We start from the raw sequence: 20,855 nt of genomic DNA on the forward strand, positions 1-20,855 counted from the left end.
TGTCTCATGTGCTCACCCTCTGGCTAGGGCACCTTCAATGACTGTCCTTCTAAGACTGCATTGTATGGACAGAGTCGCTCCCCAAAGGAAAATTGGGATGTATTACCAGAGAAAGGAGAATCAATACTGGGCGTTAAAAATGTCAGCTGCTATGTGTGGAGTCTAAAAAAAAGGTACAAATGAACTTATCTACAAAACAAAGAGAGTTACAGATATAGAAAACAAACTTATGGTTACCAGGGGGTAAAGGGGGGTAGGGATAAATTGGAAGATTGGAATTAACATATACACACTACTATATATAAAATGGATAACTAATAAAGATCTACTGTATAGCACAGGGAACTCTATTGATACTCTGTAATGGCCTATATGGGAAAAGAATCTAAAAAAGAATAGATATATGTGTATGCATAACTGAATCACTTTGCTGTACACCTGAAACTAACACAACACTGTAAATCAACTATACCCCAATAAAAATTAAAGAAAAACAATATTGGCTGCCACAGAACCATTGCACCTGGAGAAGTATTAGAATTTGGGGGTAGAAGGAAGACTATGAATTGAGAAAGCGTTACCAATATATTCAGAGTATCTATTATTTTGGAAATAAAACTACAAAAGGTAAAATTCAACAGAATCTTTTTGGCTAGTGGAAGTGTGCTTGAGAAAGAATTTGGGGGCACAAAGGTTTAAAAAAGTGAGAACGTGTGATGGAGTCCAATGCCATTATTTTATTCATGGGGATGGGGACCCTGGAGGGCATGTAGCTGAGGCAGTCCACAGATGCTGCAGCTGTGATCCTGGGGCACCAACTCTAGACTCAGAACTGCAAAAGGAAGGCTGTAACCGTTTCCAGAGATTGTGATGTGGTGGGTGTGGCGAGAGACAGGGAAGGGGGTAGCAGTTTGTGGGCAGAGGCTGAGATGACCAAACGTTTGTTCCTTGACAAGGTAACAGAATGATATCTTAAATGATAATTTGTTTGAAACCCCTACCTTCTTCAAAAAAGGTTTCGGGGTCTCTTAGAATGAACACAAGTCCAGGTAGATCTTCCTCCAGGGGGGGGAAAAAAGAAACCAGAGTGAAAGATACATGTCTAAGTAATGAAAGACTGATGGATGGAGAATAAAGTCAGCAGAAAGGGGGGTGGGAAATGAAGTTAGCAGAAGCTACTGAAATAGACCATAAAATGTATCTCTGAGCTTCCTGGCAGCCAGAGCAGAGAAAGGAACTTCACAACTTACTTAACTAACATTGTCTAATACAAGGAAGGGGACCAGAAGCCAAGAGAGGCAACTTTCCCTTAGCTCTGGGCTACTGGGGAATCTGTCATAGGGGCTTTCATGTGATGGCTACTGCACAGCAACGTGAACCGTCACCCTGGAAACTGTTTGATGCAAAGATGCTCTCTGTGTGTGGCTATTTACGGTTTGATTTATCACGTTAGACGGAGGGTCATGCTGTTTGTCACATTTTCTGAAGACATTTTGAGGAAGACTTTTTTTTTTTTTTTTTGGTAAAATAGTTTAAAGAGGATTCACATTCTAGGAATGGCAGTGATTAGCCAAAGGACGTTAGACAATTACGTAACTTCCCTTTGCCCCTGTTTTCTCATGTATAAGATGGAGATAATGATCACAACTACTTCAAAGGGCTGTTGTGAAGATTAAAGGAGTTAAAGAGAGAGATACTTAAAGTAGTGCCTGGAGCGTGATAAGTGCTCCATTAGTGTTAGCTGTTACTAATAGTAGTATTAACGCAATAGTTTAGCAACTAAACTTAAGGATGGAAAGGAGGGAAGGGGCATGAGCCACAGGCCAGTGGTTGGAACCTGTGTATTTTATAGCTTATCGATTCTGCTCTTTGGGGACATGCAGCTTAAAGGAAGTTATAGAGGGAGAGGAGCAAGCCATTTCTGTCATTATTAGTAACAGACACACAAGGTCTGCCAGGCCTGCAGTTGTCTACGTGTCCTGATGCTTCTGGGTGTGGAGGCTCTTCCTGTGAATGTGTATGCCCCACCCTCCCTCCACCCTCAGGCTGGACAGGCATCCTCACTCCTCCATCACAAGGACACCTGCAGGGAGGTGGCAAGGAGCAGGTCATCATGTATTCAACAAACAAAGAGCACATAGTCTATGCCAGGCAATGCTCCAGGCTTTGGGAAGCCATGGTGAACCACATAGACAAGTTCTCTGCCCTTAGGCAGCTGTGAAAATGGATATCCAGCAAAGAATCATCCCAATAAAAACGAAATCCCAAATGTGAGAAAGGCCGTGGAAGAGGAAGATGGGGGATCGATGGGAGCATTGGAAACGGGGGTTTGACAAAGGCGCGGAAGACTCCCCAGAGGAATTAATGATTGAGCAGAGAGGTAACCAGGAAAGAGGGGAGGGGCAGCAAAGACCCTGTGCTGGGAAGAGCAGGCAATGCTCCAATTCCAGAAGAAGACCCAGGTAGCTTGACAGGGAAACGGGGGGCTGGAGGAAGCGGAGACCCCAAATGGCACCTTGGGGCTTTCTTCTGAGTACAATGGCTTATTAGACTTCCTAGACCCCCACTTACAGGACAGCACCAAGCGAAGCAATTCCTAGTGATTGTTGGACCCTTGGGTCTTCACTGGGTGTCTTCTGTGTCTCCTGAGGACAATACATGTGGACAGCCCTTCTGGGATGCCAGGTGTCCTCTGGGACTCTTGTCAGGAGTGGCATTCAGACCGTTTGAGGGGATGTCACTGCTCACTGTTTTTTGTTTTTGTTTTTGTTTCTTTTTGCGGTACGCAGGCCTCTCTCTGTTGTGGCCTCTCCCGTTGCGGAGCACAGCCTCCGGACGCGCAGGCTCAGCGGCCATGGCTCACGGGCCCAGCCTAAGTGACCCATGGAGCTGAGGCTGCCCTTGTGGCTTCTGGGAGAGTGAAAGCTTGCCTTTAAGGCCTTGCCTGCAGGGAGGTAGGAGGAGGGGCACCCCTGGGAGGGGCACTTTGTTCACACCGGCCCTCATCTGCACCTCATTGTTGAGCACCCTAGGCCTGGAGGGGAAATTTCATCTTGGGCAGGTCCTAATAGGGCAGTAGTGTGTGCCAAGAGCGACCCTGAGAATGAGGAAGCCGTGCGATCCTGGGGCACGCCCGCCCCGCCCAACGGCGTGGTTTGGGTGTGAATGATGGCGCGTTGCTGCAGGTGGCAATGTTTGGCCAACAGTTCCAGGGGCTTCATGAGGGCTGTGCAGGCTGGACAGAGGGTGAGATGGGGCTGCTCTGGGCCCTGAGTACCAAGGGAGGGAAGGGTAAGTGGAGGAGATGATGCATCCCTCTCAGGACCCTCCAAACGCCCTTGGTTTAGGACTGCCTGTGTCTGTATCTCCAGCAGCTCCCCAACCCTGCCGAGCCCCTCCCTCCGTAAAGTTACTAGGCTCAGAGTGGACCATCTTGCTCAGAAGCTTTAGGGCTTACATGAAAACAGCGCCTCCTGGTGGACAGCATCGGAAAAGCCCCAGGGAGGGGTATCTGTGAGGGGGGTGTGTGTGTGTGTGTGTGTGTGTGTGTGTGTGTGTGTGTGTGTGTGTGTCTTTCTGTTTGTCTGGCTGTCCTAGGGAGGCTCACATTTCTCCTCTTCAGCTCCAAGCCCATTCTCTGGCCCTCCATCCCCCACTGACATGGAGCAAGGACTCCACCTGCTTTGTTCTTTTCCAAAACTGTGCCCCCATCCAATTACCAATTCGTGTTCTCCTGCCCAGGCTGGCTTGCAGAGAGGGACACAGCCCTCCTGGATCCTCCTTCCTCACTGCCCCCAAATTCCAGTAAACAGGCCTTTTTGCATAACGATTTTCTGACGAGAAACAGATGGGGGTAACAAAGTCATGAAAATGTGTGAATCATCTAAAAAAATATTTCAAGGTTTTGCCAACCACAGTGTGATTTTCAACACCTCCCGACATGGCAATTAGAAATCTCCTCTTTATGATTCTTAAGCTGAATCTTATGTAATGGTTTAAAATAAATACATCCTTCGTCAGTAAAAAAAAAAAAAAAAAAAAAAAAAAAAGAAGAAAGAAATCCCCTCAATTTTCTACCCTATTTTCATTCTCAACTTCCCACTTTGTTTATAAGCCCCCCATCACACACTTTGAAGTACTACTACTAATTAGTATTAACATTGTTTGAGTTTCCCGTGTTATGCTAAAGCACTTTACGTACACCAACTTGCGTACTCTTCATGACAACCTGGCAAGGCGGGTGCCACTGTTTTCTCCATGACATAGGTGAGGAAACTGATATCCATGGACATTAAACGTCTAGACTCACGCTTTCCAATATGGTAGTCAGCAGCCACATGGGGCTGTATACATTTAATTGAAACTAATAAAAATTCCATTCCTCAGTCCTGCAGGGCAGATTTCAAGAGTCCACTGGCCACATGTGGCTAGTGGCTACCATATCGGACAGCACGGAATAGAGCATTTCTATCATCTCAGAACTTTCTAGTGAGGGCTGCTGGTATAGACCAAGCAAGTCTACTTGGTCGATCTGAGCCAGGATTCAAACTCAGAGCTCTCTGGCTCGAAGGTGATACGTTCTGCTTCATCCTTCCTCCAGGAGGGACCCTGTTCCCGACATCTTCTCTCAAAGATGACTGGACTGGAGGAGGGATCTGGGAGCTCTGTAGTTTAAATTTGCCTTTCTGGGACCCTCCAGCCTAAGTCCCTCTGGGCTTGTCCTCGTGGTCTGAGAAGGGCAGACCCCACTGCCCCCTCCTGCAGAAACCCTGGGCCCTGTTGGGTCTGAGCCACATGTACAGGGGTCTGTTTCTCCCACTGGAAGATCCTTGATGTTTTACCCTTCTCGACCCCAGAGTGTTTAGTGCCACGCTTGCCCTGTAGAGAGGGCTCGGAAGAGGGCGGACTGTGGAACCGGGCCTGTCGTAAGATGAGTACTTGGAAGGGTCGATGTTTTATTCCTGTGTGGGGCAACTGTGCAGAGCCCTTCTGCATCCCGTGCCTTCCCCACCCCTCATCTGTGCTCATGGCCCTTGTGGATTATTCGGGACAAATCTGGCTTGGTCTGCTTTCTCCTGGTTGGCCTTCCTGTATCAGAGCCTGGAGACAGAAGGGAGGGGTGAAGGCCGCGTGGGAGAATTCCACAGACAGGGTGGGATGCTGGGAAAGCGGGGTGCACAGCTTCCCTGGGATAGTGGCCTGGGAGTGGGCTGTAAATGCAGCAGCGGGACAGATAAACTGGCTGTAAGGTTTGTAAAATCCTGATAGGGAGCTCCACATAGGGGAAGGAGGCGGTGGGACCGGAATATTCTTTCAGCTCTCAGTCTGTCTTACTGAGTCTGCTCCCAGAAGTCTAGTCAGCACAGTTGTCCATCTACCTGGAAGTCACCCCTACCCCCTGGCTGCTTTTCCCCGTGGAACAAAGAAAGCTGTCGAACCTGTTATCTTCCATCCCCATCATTATAGGCGTGAAGCTAGCGGTGGGAGCCCTGGGTTCCAGCCTTCACTTGGGGACAGCTGCATGTGTCACTTCTGTCACACTAGCCCCCTGCTATGCCCTCGGGGCTGTTCCAGGCACATTCCATGGATTAACTCATTTCACAACCATAGCTACCTTTCGAGATATGTGCTATTGTTATCTCCATTTTATAGATAAAGGGTCTGAGGTTCAGGAGCTTAAATAATGCGTTCAGGGACTCACGGCTATGATCTGAGTCAGAATCCCACCCGGACAGCCTGGCTGCAGAGCCACAGTCCTCCGCATTTGTCCCACCTCTCCAGTTGTGTTGAGACTGAATCCCCGAGGAAGGCCCTCTGGCCACCCACAGGAACAGAAGCCTCTGGTCAGCACCCTGCCTGGACACCACTTTTTTTTTTTGCCGCGTCGCCTGGCATGTGGGATTTTAGTCCCCGACCAGGGATCGAACCCGCGCGCCCTGCATCGGAAGCTCAGTGTCTTAAACACTGGAGCCTCCAGGGAAGTCCCTGGACACCATATTTTACAGGGGGGATGCTGACAAATTGAGAGGAGACTCCTGAACTCTGAAATGCATACACTTTGAGGGGTGGTTGGAAATCTGGAGGTGCATGGCCTAGAGATGAGGAGGCTTGGCCTGGTTTCCTGGCCACCCCCCCAGCACCGGGGAGACCCCAAGATGCAAAGGCTATGCTGAGGGTAGTCAGGGGAGACTCCACTGAGAAGGAGCCATCAGAGCTGGACCTTGAGGGACAAGGTGATTTGCTCCATGGACAAATGGAGGAGGCTGTCCCAACTAGAGAGAGCAGCTTCGATAAAAGCTCTGAGATGTAAACGAGCAGAAGCTTGCTCAGGGAATGATGGGGTGCTCGGGTCTGGCTGGAGCAGAAGGGGACGTGTGGGAGTGATGGCGGGTAAGCCCACAAGAGTGTGGGTTTTACTCTGTCCATCCTGCGGGCGGCTAGGCGGCTGCTGTGCCCCCCGGAGCTGCATGGGAAGCTCCTTTCCCGCGCCTCTGGCTGGTAGGACGGAGCTTGCTGCCCCCTGTAGCCTCTTCTGTAACGTGCTGAGCCCTGGGTGGCGGGGCTCGGGGGGACATCCTTTTGGGAAGCAGGCTCTATGCTGTGCCTCTCGGGACCAGACCCTCAGGCCCCCATCACTTGCTTTGGCAAGTTCACCTCTGAACTGCCTCTAGGGCACTGGCAGGCAGTGCTTGCTTCTGCACCCCAAGAACGGCCCCGGGTGGCTTTGCTCGGTTGAGGAAGCCTTTGGAAGTTTTTCTGGGTGTTGCCAGGAGAGCTGTTCATTGGGGGGTCCACTAGTGAAGAGGCCTGGGTCCACCGTGCCCAGAGGCATGAGGCCCGGAAGACCAGGAGCCTGCAAGTACTTGGGGAAAGATGCCCAGCTCTGGGAAAAAAGAAGGGTCCATTTCTACTGACCCACTTACCTGCAGGGAGTGTTCTGAGCTGGGTGGTTCGGGAGACTAGGGAAAGGGGGGGGGTGCGTGTGCCTCCAAGCACAGCCTGCCTATCAGGGGATCCTGCGTGGGGAAGCAGCGGCCGGGCTCCAGGACCTCAGCTGTGCTTTAGTCACTGGGAGGGACCCAAGCAGAGCATGACCTTGGAGCAGACACAGGAGGCTCCTGAGCTGGAGGCCGCCTGCTGACTACCCCCTGGCAGCAGGTCCTCCCCGAGAGAGAGGGAAGGCACTGCACCCCCAGTGGCTGTCATGAGAGATCACTGCTGCCTGGATGCAGGTGACATGCTCAGCCCTCAAAGTCAGAGTCAAGGGTCCACGGAGAGTAAAGAGGTGCTGGAAAGACAGGTGTCACGTTTCATGTGCTTATGGCGAAGGTCCAGGCTCATGGCACTCACTGGGTCCCAGAGCCAGAGCCTGGTGGTGAAGAGAAAGTGCCCCCAGCACCAGTCATAAGGGCTTGAAAGGGCATCCTTTCCCGGGAGCCGTGTCCCCCCATTCTCGCCCTGTCTCCACCAGGCCGGCCCTGAGCACCGTCTGCCTTCCATTTCCTCAAATGTGAAGTTAGGGAGCTGGTGGCCTAAGTGACGACAGAAAGTCATTCTGGGTCCTTCCGGGTCTGACTGTCTATCCTTAGATGCAATTACGATCAATGCTCAGTGTATCAGTCGCTGGACCTTGGGCGTTCAGAGCTGGCGCGCGTGGGAGTCTCTTTCCTTATCAGCGTCGGACGGTGCTCGGGGTGCAGCTTTCTGTCCAGCTGGGGTCACTCAGAACCCAGGGCAAAGCTCTTTCTGCAGAAGACCCTAACCTCCCCCCAACCCGAGGGCCTCGTAACTGGCTGCTTGTAAAGGCCCCAGAGCCAATGGGCAGAGGACGAGCCAGGGGTGGGAGAGAGGCTCCTGCGTGGGTGCTAGAGGCGACTCTGCTTCTGGACCTTAAAACTGGACAGACTCGTGGCCCTGTGACCCAAACCAGAAGCCACAGTGGGATGTGCTGGAGGATGAGGCACCGGTATTCTGCAGCACTAACTTGTTTTAAACTCTTTCTACTGGTTGATGTCAGGACCCTGAATGAGACTGAAGGCCTGACAGCCCCCTATCCGTGGCATCCCTTTGATAGGGGACACAGACCTTCGGCTCAGGGGATAACAGTAAATTCCAGTAAATAGACTCTTTGAAAAGTTAATTTTTTTTTTATTACCTGAGACTTTTTAAAAGAGGGACTCTGTTATAGACTGACTAACAGCCCTCAAAGGTGTCCACGTGCTAATCTTTGGCAACTGGGAATGTGTTACCTTATGTGGCAAAAGAGACTTTGCAGATGTGATTAAGGCTCACGAGATGGGGGGTGAACCCGGATTATCTGGGTGGGTTCAGTGGACTCAAAACGGTCCTTAGGCTTCCCTGGTGGCGCAGTGGTTGAGAGTCTGCCTGCCGATGCAGGGGACACGGGTTCGTGCCCCGGTCCGGGAAGATCCCACATGCCGCGGAGCGGCTGGGCCCGTGAGCCATGGCCGCTGAGCCTGCGCGTCCGGAGCCTGTGCTCCGCAACGGGAGAGGCCACAACAGTGAGAGGCCCGCATACCACAAAAAAAAAAAAAAAAAAGGGTCCTTAAAAGGAGGGGTACAGGAGGGTCAGAGTCAGATGTGATGACATAGCAGATTGGAGGAAGGGGCCACCAACCGAGGAGTGCTGGCAGCTGCAAGGGTCTGCAAAAGGCCAGGAACTGGTTCTCCCCTGGAGCCCCTGACGGGACCAGCCCTGGCAACTCCCTGACTGCTGACCCGGTGAAATGGATTTTGGACTTCTGACCTCCAGGACTATCAGAATAGAAATTTCTGTTGTTTTAAGCCACTAAGTTTGTGGTAAGTTGTTACAGCAGCCAGAGGAGGCAAATACCAATTCCAAAGGGAATATTTTCTCAGCTTTGCCGTGCACCCGTCTCACATCTTAAACTGAGATGCTTCAAAGAAACCACTATCTCCCTGAGTCTGCAGAATTCCAGAACAACAAACATCCTTTAAAATGCTGCAGAGCCACCCACGGGATGTAACCTGGGTGAAGGGGTGGGCAGGGAAGCCAGCCTTCCCCGGGGATGAGAGAGCAGGGTGAGGTCACCATCAGTGCGTGCTGCTCAGGGCTTTTATAACCACAGCCTTTGCACGTGGGAACCAGTGGTGTCACGGGGCTGAGCCGTGCCCTGCTGCTCAAGTCAAGTGAAAGCCAAGTGGTTCAGGCTGCGAATCGACATGAGAGGTTGTTGCTCTCTCTACAATTACATCCTCAAAAAGAAGAGAAAGCACCTACGAGGCAGGTCTCAGGGACCAGCTGAATCTAGAGGCAGCCTGAGGTCTCTTTATTCCAGAGAAGAGTTTGGGATTGCTGTGGAGGCGACTATCAAAGACAGTTCCAAAGTTCCAAACTCCTGTCACCCTGCACCTTTCTTGTTTTCTTTTTTTGCGGTACGCGGGCCACTCACTGTTGTGGCCTCTCCCGTTGCGGAGCACAGGCTCCGGACGCGCAGGCTCAGCGGCCATGGCTCACGGGCCCAGCCGCTCTGCGGCATGTGGGATCTTCCCGGACCGGGGCACGAACCCGTGTCCCCTGCATCGGCAGGCGGACTCTCAACCACTGCGCCACCAGGGAAGCCCATGATTGTTAGTTTTTAAAGATAGGAAGGCCTAATTGTAAAGCAGCTATACTCCAAAAACAAAAACAAAAAACAAACAAACAAAAAACTTCAAAAATAATTATAACATCAAGAAAAAAAATAAAGATAGGAAGGCCTAGATGAGTCTCAAAACAGAACATGAACCCAAATGAGGGATGAAATGAAGCTACTAGAAGGGGAGGGCTCTTAAGATTCAAGGCTCTTGAGCTTATGGGAAGGGCTGGGGCTGAGGTCAGTGGTACAAGAGAGAGAGCATCCTCTCCTCCAAGGCCAGCGAGAGGGAGGGAGGGAGTTCGTGGTGAGGTCAACACAGAGTGGGGTGCAAGCTCTCTTTCATTGTTCTATATGCTACCATAGTGGCATCCAGAGCCCGGCAGTGCTGGACACAGAAGCTCCAATCTAGTTCTTTCCGGAAAATTCAGTTGTAGACACACACTCTACAGGAGGTTGAGGAAAGTAGAACATAGATTTGCTGACTTCAGCAGAATATGGATTTGCACTGCTTTAAAGCATTGGCTCTAAAGAGAGGGTTTGCTTTGTCTGTAAGACTCCCAACGGGTAGGCGGTCCAGGGCGTGAGCTCTGTGGGGTCATCCAGAGACTGGGTTTCTTCTCTCACGTTGCTCTGCCACCTCCAGGGTGTGTTCACACCCACATGGGCGAGGCTGGCCCACCTACAGCGTCCATATCCCAGCCCTATGTCAGAGCAGGGGCCACCTGAAGGGTGCACACACTCCTTCTGCTATCCTCTGACCACACTGACCTGCAGGGAGGCTGGGAAATGTGGCTGTCCCGGGGAGCCTTGTGTCTAGCTAAAATAGAAGATTCTAGTACGGACAAGCAAGAAGAGGGGACAGAAATGGAGGGACAAATAGTCATTTTTGCATGAGCTTCAGACATAAGCATGCATGGCTGTGAATCCTGCCTCTTCATTCAGGCAAGTCATTTCACCTCCCTGGGCTTCATTCTTCTATAAAATGGGACTCGGGGCCATGGGGACCACCATGCACCATGTAAGCAGCGGAAGCACCTGGCAGGGCCCTGGAAGTCAGTGGGCACACGCAGTACCTCTGATTTCCCACTTTCCCTCCTTTCTGCCCTAGGGAAACCAATGTACCTGCACATTGGGGAGGAGGTAGATGGTGTGGACATGCGGGCCGAGGTTGGGCTCCTGAGCCGGAATATCGTGGTGATGGGGGAGATGGAGGATGAATGCTACCCCTACAGCAACCACATCTGCAACTTCTTTGACTTCGACACCTTTGGGGGCCACATCAAGGTATGAGTCTGCCTGGCTGAGGCCATCAACCCAACCAGGAGGATTCCAGCGATGCCAGCCTATAGGCAGGGATTCTTGGTAGGGAAGGGGATGGAGGGGCAAAAGGTAGGACCAAGGGAAGGGTACCTTTCTGGAAATTGGAGGGGTCTTATGTATTATCCCTCTGTGGGCAATTCCATATGTCCATACTTGGGAACAAGAGAGATGACAGAGGAACGTCTCTTACCCTGCAGTCACATGGCACGTGTCACACTGCCTTCCTGATTTTCAACTTTCAATCATAGCTTCTGTTCCCTTTCTTCATTGTTTAACCCTGGCCACTTCCTAAAAGAACGGGCATTTAACTCACAAAAACTTGCATTTGCAATAGATCCATTAAAATACAGATAAGATGGGGACTTCCCTGGCGGTCCAGTGGTTAAGACTCTGTGCTCCCACCACAAGGGACGTGGGTTTGATCCCTGGTTGGGGAGCTAGGATCCCGCATGTTTCACAGCGCGGCCAAAGAAAAAAACAAAAACAAAAAACCGGAGAAGATGATAAGCAGGGGAGAAGAACTAGAAGTTCTAGCGTTACATTTACCTGTGAGTTTCCTGGTGGAGACTCAAGACCAAGACAGATATGATGAGCTGCAGAGTTCTCATTGCGCAGTGAAGGAAAGTGGTATCAATTCGTTGGAGCTCATGTTTTCCTAGCATTCAACTCAAAGAGGAATTCCTTTTGCATCTCTCTGTGAGGTGCCTTTATCTGGCATATTAAATACCGTACGACACCCCAATGTTCTCCACGAGGCCATTCCTTCCAATGATGTGAGATTAAAGCTGGTAGAATAACAATATTACCTTGGTGTTTTGTAAAGACAGTTCTTTAGAAGTTAAAATCATATGCTTTAAGGATGAGACTTTCTGGTAATCTAACTGAAAGGAATAATTGAGTGAAATTTACAGAGTTCATAATGGGGGCCCTACTGGCATAGGCAAGACCATTTTTTCTGTCATACGGGCCTAATATAAGATTTCTAGCATCCCTGGCCCCTGCTCATTAAATGCTAGCAGTGCTTCCCAGTCATTGCAACCTCCAAAAACTCTTCTCCGTGTTTCCAGTCAGTTTCAAGGGATGAGATGGGGACAGAGGTGGTGCTATAATCTTTAGCTGAGAAACTCATTAGGGAGACTAAAGCAGAAATAGCAGGTTTATGTTACACAAGCTGCTGCAACCCCATTTCCCATGTTGAGAGTAATCCCTAAGTGATCAGAGCACTCCTTCCCACTTTGCCCAAACTAGGCCTCAGAATCATTCTTAACACAGTTCTCCCGGGCAGCCACTACTGGAGTTGGCATTCCAGCTGACACCTAGTTTTGGAAGGCATGGTTAGCATGTCCTTAAGTCATCCTTCTCTAGTAGAAGTTAGCTGAACTCAGCTTGGGACAGGAATCATTTTTGAACTGTGCTTTTATGGTGAGCTCCTGGAGTGTAGACACTGAGTGTGATCAGGTGGTTCCTTTGGAATGTGTAGGAATGGCTCTGGGTATACTATGATGTGAGCATGTGAAGCATCCCACAACTCACACTGACAAAGACCCCGAGCTCAGCATCCCCTTCTTACAGCCAGGAGAGGGCCTCAGATGGTGGACCAAGCACGGGCTCTTAATGCCCCAAGGTCCAGCCTGTCCTGGATTCCTCAACCGTCCTAGGGCATGCTGTTTTCCAGTCTCCCCCAGATTACCTCAGGGTTATCCCTTCCTCATAACACTCAGTGGCTTAGGAGGCAGGAAAAGAGGGTTGAGGCAAGCCCCAGCCGCCGCACGGTCCCACTGCACCTCTTGATTCCAAGCAGTTCATTGCCTTGCAACATTCCTGTGTTATTGCAGCAGCCTGTCTCCCTTGAGATGGGAAGAGTCAGGCATCTTAACCCATTTGCAGAGAATGTCTTTGATTCACTGAGTACCCGAGGTGGGGATCAGCAAAGCACACTGAAGACAACACGTGTGCATTTCTGGAGTGTGGGCAGCAGCGAGGGGTGTCAGGGAGCATCTCATGGATTCCTTCTGACTCTGGGCTCTCCTCTCCCAGTTTGCACTGGGGTTCAAGGCCGCACACCTGGAGGGCGTGGAGCTGAAGAACATGGGCCAGCAGCTGGTGGGTCAGTACCCAATTCACTTCCACCTGGCGGGCGATGTGGATGAAAAGGGAGGCTACGACCCGCCCACGTATGTCAAGGACCTCTCCATCCACCACACGTTCTCTCGCTGCGTCACTGTCCACGGCTCCAATGGCTTGTTGGTGAGCACATTCTTCCCGGGGAAGCCAGGGATCCAGAGCCCCTTCACCCTCTCATCCCTTCCCTGCATGCCGGTCTGCTCACTGCTGGGCCCAGGGACCGTTAGCAATGGCAGTATGCTTAGATCTAGTCGCTTGGTCCAGGGCCATTGGGGGTTGAACCATCCTTAGCTCAGATTTTAGAACAGTATCAATTGAGAACAGGTCACTGACCAAAGAAGAAGGAGAAAATAGGGGTGTATCTTTGCCAAAGGCACCAAGCTACAGAGATGGGTGAGCAATTAGTGGTCACTGGGAGTCTAGCTCTTGCTGCACCTTGGTTTCCCCACGGATCATTCCAAGACTGTGTGCCACGGCAAATCTGTTAACTGCAGACGAGGCAGGGGTCACGCCAAGACGCTGTACTGTGGCATCTGCCTGGGTGGCAGCAGTGGCCCTTTCCCTTTTCTTCTGTTGAACCAAGTGTCATCAGAGCAAGCGCTCCTGGGAGAAACGCCTTCATTAGTAAATTGGTGTGTGTGTGTGTGTGTGTGTGTGTGTGGCTTGTCTTGATTTGCACAGATAATTTTTACACTAAATTGATCCTTCTTTAAATGAATTCAACTTATATCCTCCATAAATTTTTCAAGCTGGACATTACCAAATGGCACCCTGCACGCCGAATCCAGTTTGTGTTTGGTTTGGTTTAGAGAAGCATTTGATAATTTTACACGAAATGGAACTTTCTTTCAATGCACTAAGCTCATATCCTCTATGAACTTTTAAGCTGGATGTCACGAAACAGCACCCAGCAAACTGAACCTGGTGGCCAGACGTGCTTTGCTTGCCTTAAGTGTTTCAAGAACCATTTGAATTAGTTTTCATCATTTAGAAATGTAGAGATTTCACATAAAACTCTGGATTCTTGGCTCCTCTTGAAAAGTAGTTGGAATTGGCAACACGAGACCCGCATTCCCGCCTGGCAACAATGGATTCAGGCAAAGTCGTAGCTGGGCTTACGCTCTCTGGTTTACGCCATGCCCACCACTTCCTAGTACCCTACGGTGAATGCCCCAGTCAGGGCCACTCATCTCGTTGCCTGTTGGCCTCCGTGGGCATTTGAGTCTGTGACCCCTGCTTTAATCCAAACATAAGGAGCCTCCCACCACGCATGCGGGGATAGGAAGATGAGGACGCCTGTCAGTGTGTGGCGGGTGAAGCCCCTCTCAGTTCTTTTCAGTGTGCTCTTACAAAGGAATGCCTGCTGTTGCTGTATTTTCAATGCTCTGACTTAAAACCCACCGAGTATAAAGAAGAGAGCACTGGTTTGGGGGCACAGTCTAGAAGGGCCCGCTCCACAGGTCATGGGCTGTGGACCTCGGGCAAGTCGCTTACCCTCTCTCAACCTCAGCTCCCTCCTCCATCAGGTTGGGGACATAACACGGAACACATCGGGCTCTGAGGGGCCAGCGCCACGAGGGAGACCCAAGACCCGGGACCCTGCCCGCTGGGCTCACGTGCAAATGTTGGCTAGGAACCAGGGCCGGTTCCCCCAGCAGCGGGGTAGAGGGTTGCAGCTGGAGTAGTTGCTGGGAGACATGGGATTAGTTTTCGGGTCCAAGGAAGAGGCAAAGGAAGATGTTTTCTGGCAAAAGCAGAAAGATAACAGGATTTCGAATAAATTTGGAAGGTTAGGGATGCAGTAGAAGACACAGGATGAACTTGGGCTCTGGAGCCAGACACTGTGGCTTCCCATCTGGCTGCCACTTCCTAGCTGTGTGACCTGGGTCAGGTCGTCTCCATGCCTCTGTTTCCTCACATCTGTAAGATGGGGAGCAAAGGACATGGACATGCCGCGCCGAGGGGCCTGGCCCAGGTTGGGCCCTGGAAGCAGGCGTCCGGTGGTCCCGTTCACACGGGCGTGTGCCGAGTGAAGGCACCGAAGGCAGTTGGAGACTGAGCTGAGGACGCGTGCCGAAAAGAACAACATAGAGTTGGTGAGGAAACCTCACAGGGCTGAGCCTTAGGAGCTTGACCTGCTTTAAGCATCTGTTCTAAAGTTTTGTCCTTAAGTTTAACTTAAATTCGACTATGTCTAACGTTCCTCGAGAGAAAAATATGAAGATGACAAGAAGTCTGTAACTCCAGATCCGGGTTGATTTGAGCGGAAGCTGTTCTGAATCTCTGGGCAATCACATACGTGCGCACACACACACGCGCACACACAAACACACACATACTTGCCCTGTGGACATATGGCTGTGCTTTCCCACCCACTTGCTGTGTGATGATCTCGGGCAAGCTACTTACTCACTTAGGTCTTCAGTTTCCTCATGTGCGCTGTGCAGAACAGGATGGCAATCCCCCATGCCTGTTCGGTTAGAAACTATATATGCGATACTTTGGGCCGTCTTAGTAATACAGACCTTCCTCTGAGCAGTGATCCCAGGTCTCAGCCTCAGGAACGGGCTCATGTAGGGGGAGGCAGGGCAAGAAAAGTGCTGTGGGTGGAGCCAGAGGGCCCTCATCGGGGCAGCGCTGAAAGGGAGCATCTCTGTGCACATGCAGGCTGGGGAGAGGTGGGGAAAGTTAGCACAGGCCAGGCGTCCAAGTTCATGGATATGGGCAACGGACGGAGAGCGGTGTGGGGGGCATGGAAGGCAGGGGGCGAGGAGTGGCCGCGGAACTGGTGCCTCCGGAGCATCCAGGTGGGTGAGTTGCACCCACGGCAGAGATAGATTTTTGGAGCCAGAGCTTTGGACAACTCAGGACCCGAAGACCCCGCCTACCAAAGCCTTCCTCCTGTCTGGCCGCCAGGGATGCCAGTCACCAGACTGGGAGGGCGCATCCATCAGCTCCCTGGGTGTCATCCAGACGCCAGGTGGCCCAGGTGCTTTGCACAGGCCTTGCCGAGGTGCCAGCACAGCCTTACCTCGGTGGCCACACGGGGCTCCAACCACACCCCGCTCAGGCCCGCGCCTGGCAGCCAAGCTGGCGCTTAGGGTTTGGAGCGTTCAGATCTCTGTGGCCTGAATCAAGGGGAAACCAAACAGCCATGGCTTAGAATCTCGACGACGTACGGGCCTCTACATCTCTGAGCCAAAGAGGCAGCAGGATAACGGAGGGCATTCTGTGCCTTTCTCTGAGAGCCGCACCCCTGGACGGGAGTTGGGGTTTTATGGATTAGCACCTCACCCTATAAAGGCTCCATCACTGGGGCAGACAGTTCCAGGTTCAGAAAGGCTGCCTTGGGAGCTGCACTCCCTCCACCAGGATTTCACATTTGCTTCCTTCGTTTTGGCTCTAAGGATTTACCCACGGCTATGTTTAGAAAGATGTTTTTAGCTGATGCGATGAAAGGAGGCCAACAGCAGACAAAGACTGTATTCTCATTTAGAGAGCAGAGGCCACTCAGTAACATTGTGAATGCCTTTTCCCTCACGCCATCCCCAATCCGGAGGTGCCCTAGACCCCAGACAGGCAGTCACTGGCTTGTTGGAAAAAGGGGTTCCTACGTGTGCCCAGCTGGGAGGTGCTGCCCACCTCGCCACTGCTAGACACGCACTGGTACCCCCATCCTCAGAGAACAGCTTCCCTCATCCCCACCTCCTCCTGGGGCGGCCCACCTTTGGTCTTTCCCTTTCTTCACCACCAACTTTTGGAAGGAGTGGTCTGAACTTAAGATTTCTGCCAGCATCTGTTACCCAACAAAAAATGTGGGCTTCGCAACTTTTGTTCCCCTGAGCCCTGGTGACGGCTCTCAGTAATGTAACTCCACACACTAGCGCTCAGCTCCTGCCCTGCAAGCCCACTGCCCCCCGCTCCCTCCTCATCCGACTCTTACCCCTTCCCGTGGTGACAGTGATCGCCGTCAACTAGCGAGGTTAAAAGGATAGAGTCGTAGCAACCTGTGTTCTAATCCTGCCAGTGTGAACTTGACTGATGGATACTTTCTGAGCCTCAGTGTCCTCCTGTGTAAAGTGAGGGTGATGATAGAACCCGTCTCAAAGGCTTTGGGGGAACCTTAAAGCAGACAATGCCTGTGACATACTTAGCACTGATATTAAATAGTACCGTCACTGTGCCCCTTTCCCTGTGTTCTGTGTAAACCTCACTGGTTCCGTGAGATAGTGGTAGGTATCTCTCCCAGCACACAGAGTAAACCCAATAATTAAATGACCTTGGCAAACGCTGAGTATGTGTCTTTCCTCCCCATTTTAGGGATTCACCGTGCATGCTAGCATTGTCAGGGTTGCAGTGAAAATGCATTTAATGCTGGTGATCCTAGCAATGTCAAAACTCATTTCACCGCGGAGCCCTTTACTCACACAACCTTCGCCTTTCACAGTTAGTGTTCTACAGAGCAGAGCCTGGGAAACGCCTTTCCTGATGCTGACACTGTTGACGGTGTCCTTCTTGAAACCGGGGGGCTTTGCACCAGCATCCGGGATGCTGGCAGATGGGGGGCAAAGCCTGCCTTCAAAGGAAGGGGCTACTGCACATTATCTGCGGGGTGGACAGCTGTGGGTGTAAGATAGGCTCACGCTACATCTTACTGTGTGTTTCTGAGCTCTGAGGCAGGACACGGGGGTCACCGAAGTGTTCCTTCCTGGAAGACAATGAATCCATTCCAGTTCTCTTGAGAAAGGTAAAAGAGACTCCGGTATGGATTCTGCCTGTTTTCTCCTCTTTTCCTTTTTTACAGCAGAGTGGATGGGAGAAGTAAACATGTCCTGTCTTTCTTTCTCACCTCATTCACTGCTCCAGATGTGTTACCTTTGCTATAAAGGCCTCCAGTAGCAACCAGGATGTCCTCAACAGGCTGCCACATTGACTATGCAGGGGGCGCCCTACATGGATTGCAGCCAGTCCTCAAGCCCTCCAGCCTTAGGGAGACACCTTCCCTTTGGCTTTCCACTAAAGAGGAGTGGAGCTCCTTTACCTCTTTGGTGGGAAACTCAGTGCCCTCTGTTCCGGTCTCAGAGCTCTGGGGATTGTGGGCAAGGCTTCTGCTTTCCCTGGTTTCCCCTTTTGCCAGTTTCTTGAATTCGGTCTCACTCATTTCTTGCTTCATGAGCTGCTCTCATCTCTCCTTCCCTCCTGAGCCCAAATGAGGAACCCAGACTCCTGGGCTTGTTTCCCCACAAAGTTTCACTGGCCAGGGCTTCCGCTGGCAGAGTGGGAAAGAGATGGGAAGGAGGTAGGGGTGCGTCATAGGTCAGCACAGAAATCAACTGGAAATGGAGAAACAGGTCCCTCTTCTTAAACCCTCCCCTCCCCTCCCCTCCCCTCTACCTGGCTGCGGGGGTCCTTCCTTCTCCTCCCCCACTGCTCCTGGGCTGCCTTAAAAGCTCATTCTCGGGACTTCCCTGGCAGTCCAGTGGTTAGGACTCTGCGCATGAGTTAGATCCCTGGTTGGGGAACTAAGATCCCACATGCCATGCTGCAGGGCAAAACAACAAAAAACACATTCTTCTCCTTATTAGGCAGAGTGATTGGGTTCTCCGTTTCCTTTCCCAGCTTCTATTTGCATATTCAGAAACTCATTAACACACCCTGCAAAGCAAATTACCACCTACCCCAAGGCTCTTTTCTTTACCAGCTCAAAGAAAAAAAAAAGAAAAGAAAAATAGAAAAGAAAAGTAAACAGCAGAAGCTCAGAAATTACAGTCTCTCTTTTAATAGGATCCTATTTGTAGCCAGGTTTCTCACTAAGATGAATTATATCATACCCACCCTAGAAGGCAGAATCAGACATATAGTTCATTTCTGTGTGTATTTGTTTTAAACAGTACTTTCTTTTTCGTACTGTGTACAGGTTTCAGGGGGAAGTCATCACTTGGGGTGACTCTATGCCCTGATTTGCAAAGAACAGTTCCATTTTGCGCCTGCTATCCCAGATTAACGACCAACGGTACCCCCTTTCACTCTCGATAATGTCCTGCTTCAGACAATAAATTAAATGGTCACCCTAACTGAAGCAGTTCCTGAGAGCTGGGGAGTTTCATCCTTCACAATGTCATGCCTAGACTCCACCTAACAACAGCTGAAGACTTAAAACAGCTCTCAGGAATCGTTTTCATGATTGTCAGTCATAAGGGAATATGTCCAGAAGAACAAAGGGAAAATACAGTTTGTGCAAGAGAATGGCAGGGAGCTTACACACCGCTTCTGGATAGCATGCAGTGGGCACCCGTAAGTCCATACGTATGTGCCTGTTTATCCAGCTACTTACTATCTACCTGTCTATGTGTCGTCTCTCTCTGTCTGTCCATCTCAAGCTATGTCACAGTGTAAGTATCTAATTCTGGGAAATGTTCTAAGGAAGAACAATCGTACAATGTCAGAGCTGGAAGGGATTTCAGAAGTCCCCCTAAGGACACTCAGGCAAATGACACCACAAGTTTGTGATGAAACCAAACTTGAACTTGTGTCTTCTACTCCCAGCCCAGGGCTTTCTTCGACCTTATCATGCTTCTCTCTGGACTCTGTATGCCACCTCACCCCACTACTAACGAGAAGCAAGAAATGCAACACAAGATGGGAGGTTTCTTTTCTGGTGCTGTTGAGAATTGATTAGGACACAGGTTTTGGATCAGACAGATGGAGAAGCAAGTCTCAATCCGTCCTTGCAAGAGAAGTGACTCGGGCAACTTTCTAAGTCTCGGTGCCGTCAGTAGAAAGGGAATAGTAGTTTCGATAAGGATTAAGTGAGATAATGTATGTAAAACATTTCACAGTAAACAGTAGTTATTTTTATTCCTTTCCAAAAGGGTTTTTCTCTCCAGAGCACACCTCAAGGGGCCTGGAGGGAATTTCTTATTCAGGCATTTGTTAGAATAAGAATGTACCCAATTCATTACTCACTTGCATTCAAAGAGGACACCCCAAGTGTGATCCAGATGGTGGGCACCTGGGTGCCTAGGATTTAAGAGGAGCTATGGGCCCGGGTCTGAACACTGTTCCATGTCCCTCCTCTGGGCCTGAGCGTCCTCCTCTGTAACGTGAAGGCATTGAACTTGCTCTCGATGCCCACGTTGTCTTGCCTGTTCCTCCCATGCTTGTCTTTCCAGGCGATTTGCGACAAACTTTCCTAGCTCACTAGGAGGAAAGGAAGCAGTCCCATTGCATGACCTTGGTATTGACTAAAATGCTTATTGGTGCACCGAGTAGCATTCAAGATCACGCCCTTGCCTATTACCAAAGATTAAGGAAGCGATCCTCGTTTGAGAAAACGAAGAGCTTGCCTGGAATAGGGCAGTTGTGCCTGTGCTCCGTCCTCATGGGTGAATGGACACAGTCAGAAAACTGGGGTTCCAGCCCTGGCTTTGCACACGTGGGCTGTGTGACCTTGGGCAAATCACTCAACCTTTCTGAGTCTCATTTTCCTCATCTCTGAAAAAAAATTAGTACAGGATTGTGTAAGATTTCAGCAAGATTAAAAGATATAAGAGCCCAGGCCAGTGCTGGGACATAAAGGGTCCTAGTTCTGGATGCTTCTAGAGCATGTCTGCCTGGGACTTGGGGAGTAGGTAAGATTTGCCATAGAAAAGGCTCTGGAGGGAATTGGGGTGTTTACCCTTGATTAGTGCTTCTCAGGGACAATTTTGTCACCTCCCTTCCCCAATGAATGCCTGGAGACGTTTTTGGTTGTCACAGCTGAGAAGGTCCTGCTGGCATCTAGTGGGTAGG

The 20,855-nt window shown here is 50.7% G+C and overlaps 1 protein-coding gene across 15 annotated transcripts in view; it reads left to right on the forward strand.

Annotated features, from left to right (window-relative positions):
• Window positions 1–20,855, forward strand: part of CEMIP (cell migration inducing hyaluronidase 1) — a 161,862-nt gene that overhangs the window by 108,955 nt on the left and 32,052 nt on the right. For 13 of the 15 annotated variants that reach the window (XM_089906691.1, XM_089906688.1, XM_089906692.1 and 10 more), the window contains 2 exons: window positions 10,729–10,904; window positions 12,978–13,187. The exons of 1 other annotated variant lie outside the window; for it this stretch is intronic. In XM_089906691.1, the coding sequence (XP_089762817.1) occupies window positions 10,729–10,904; window positions 12,978–13,187 (386 nt within the window). The remainder of the gene's footprint in view (window positions 1–10,728; window positions 10,905–12,977; window positions 13,188–20,855) is intronic. One more of the 15 variants, XM_089906696.1, reaches the window with a different exon arrangement.

Source organism: Delphinapterus leucas, chromosome 2 (genome assembly GCF_059928025.1).
Source record: "Delphinapterus leucas isolate spDelLeu-1000000601 "Yukka" chromosome 2, BTC_Dleu_Yukka2, whole genome shotgun sequence".
NCBI classification, from domain to species: Eukaryota; Metazoa; Chordata; class Mammalia; order Artiodactyla; family Monodontidae; genus Delphinapterus; species Delphinapterus leucas.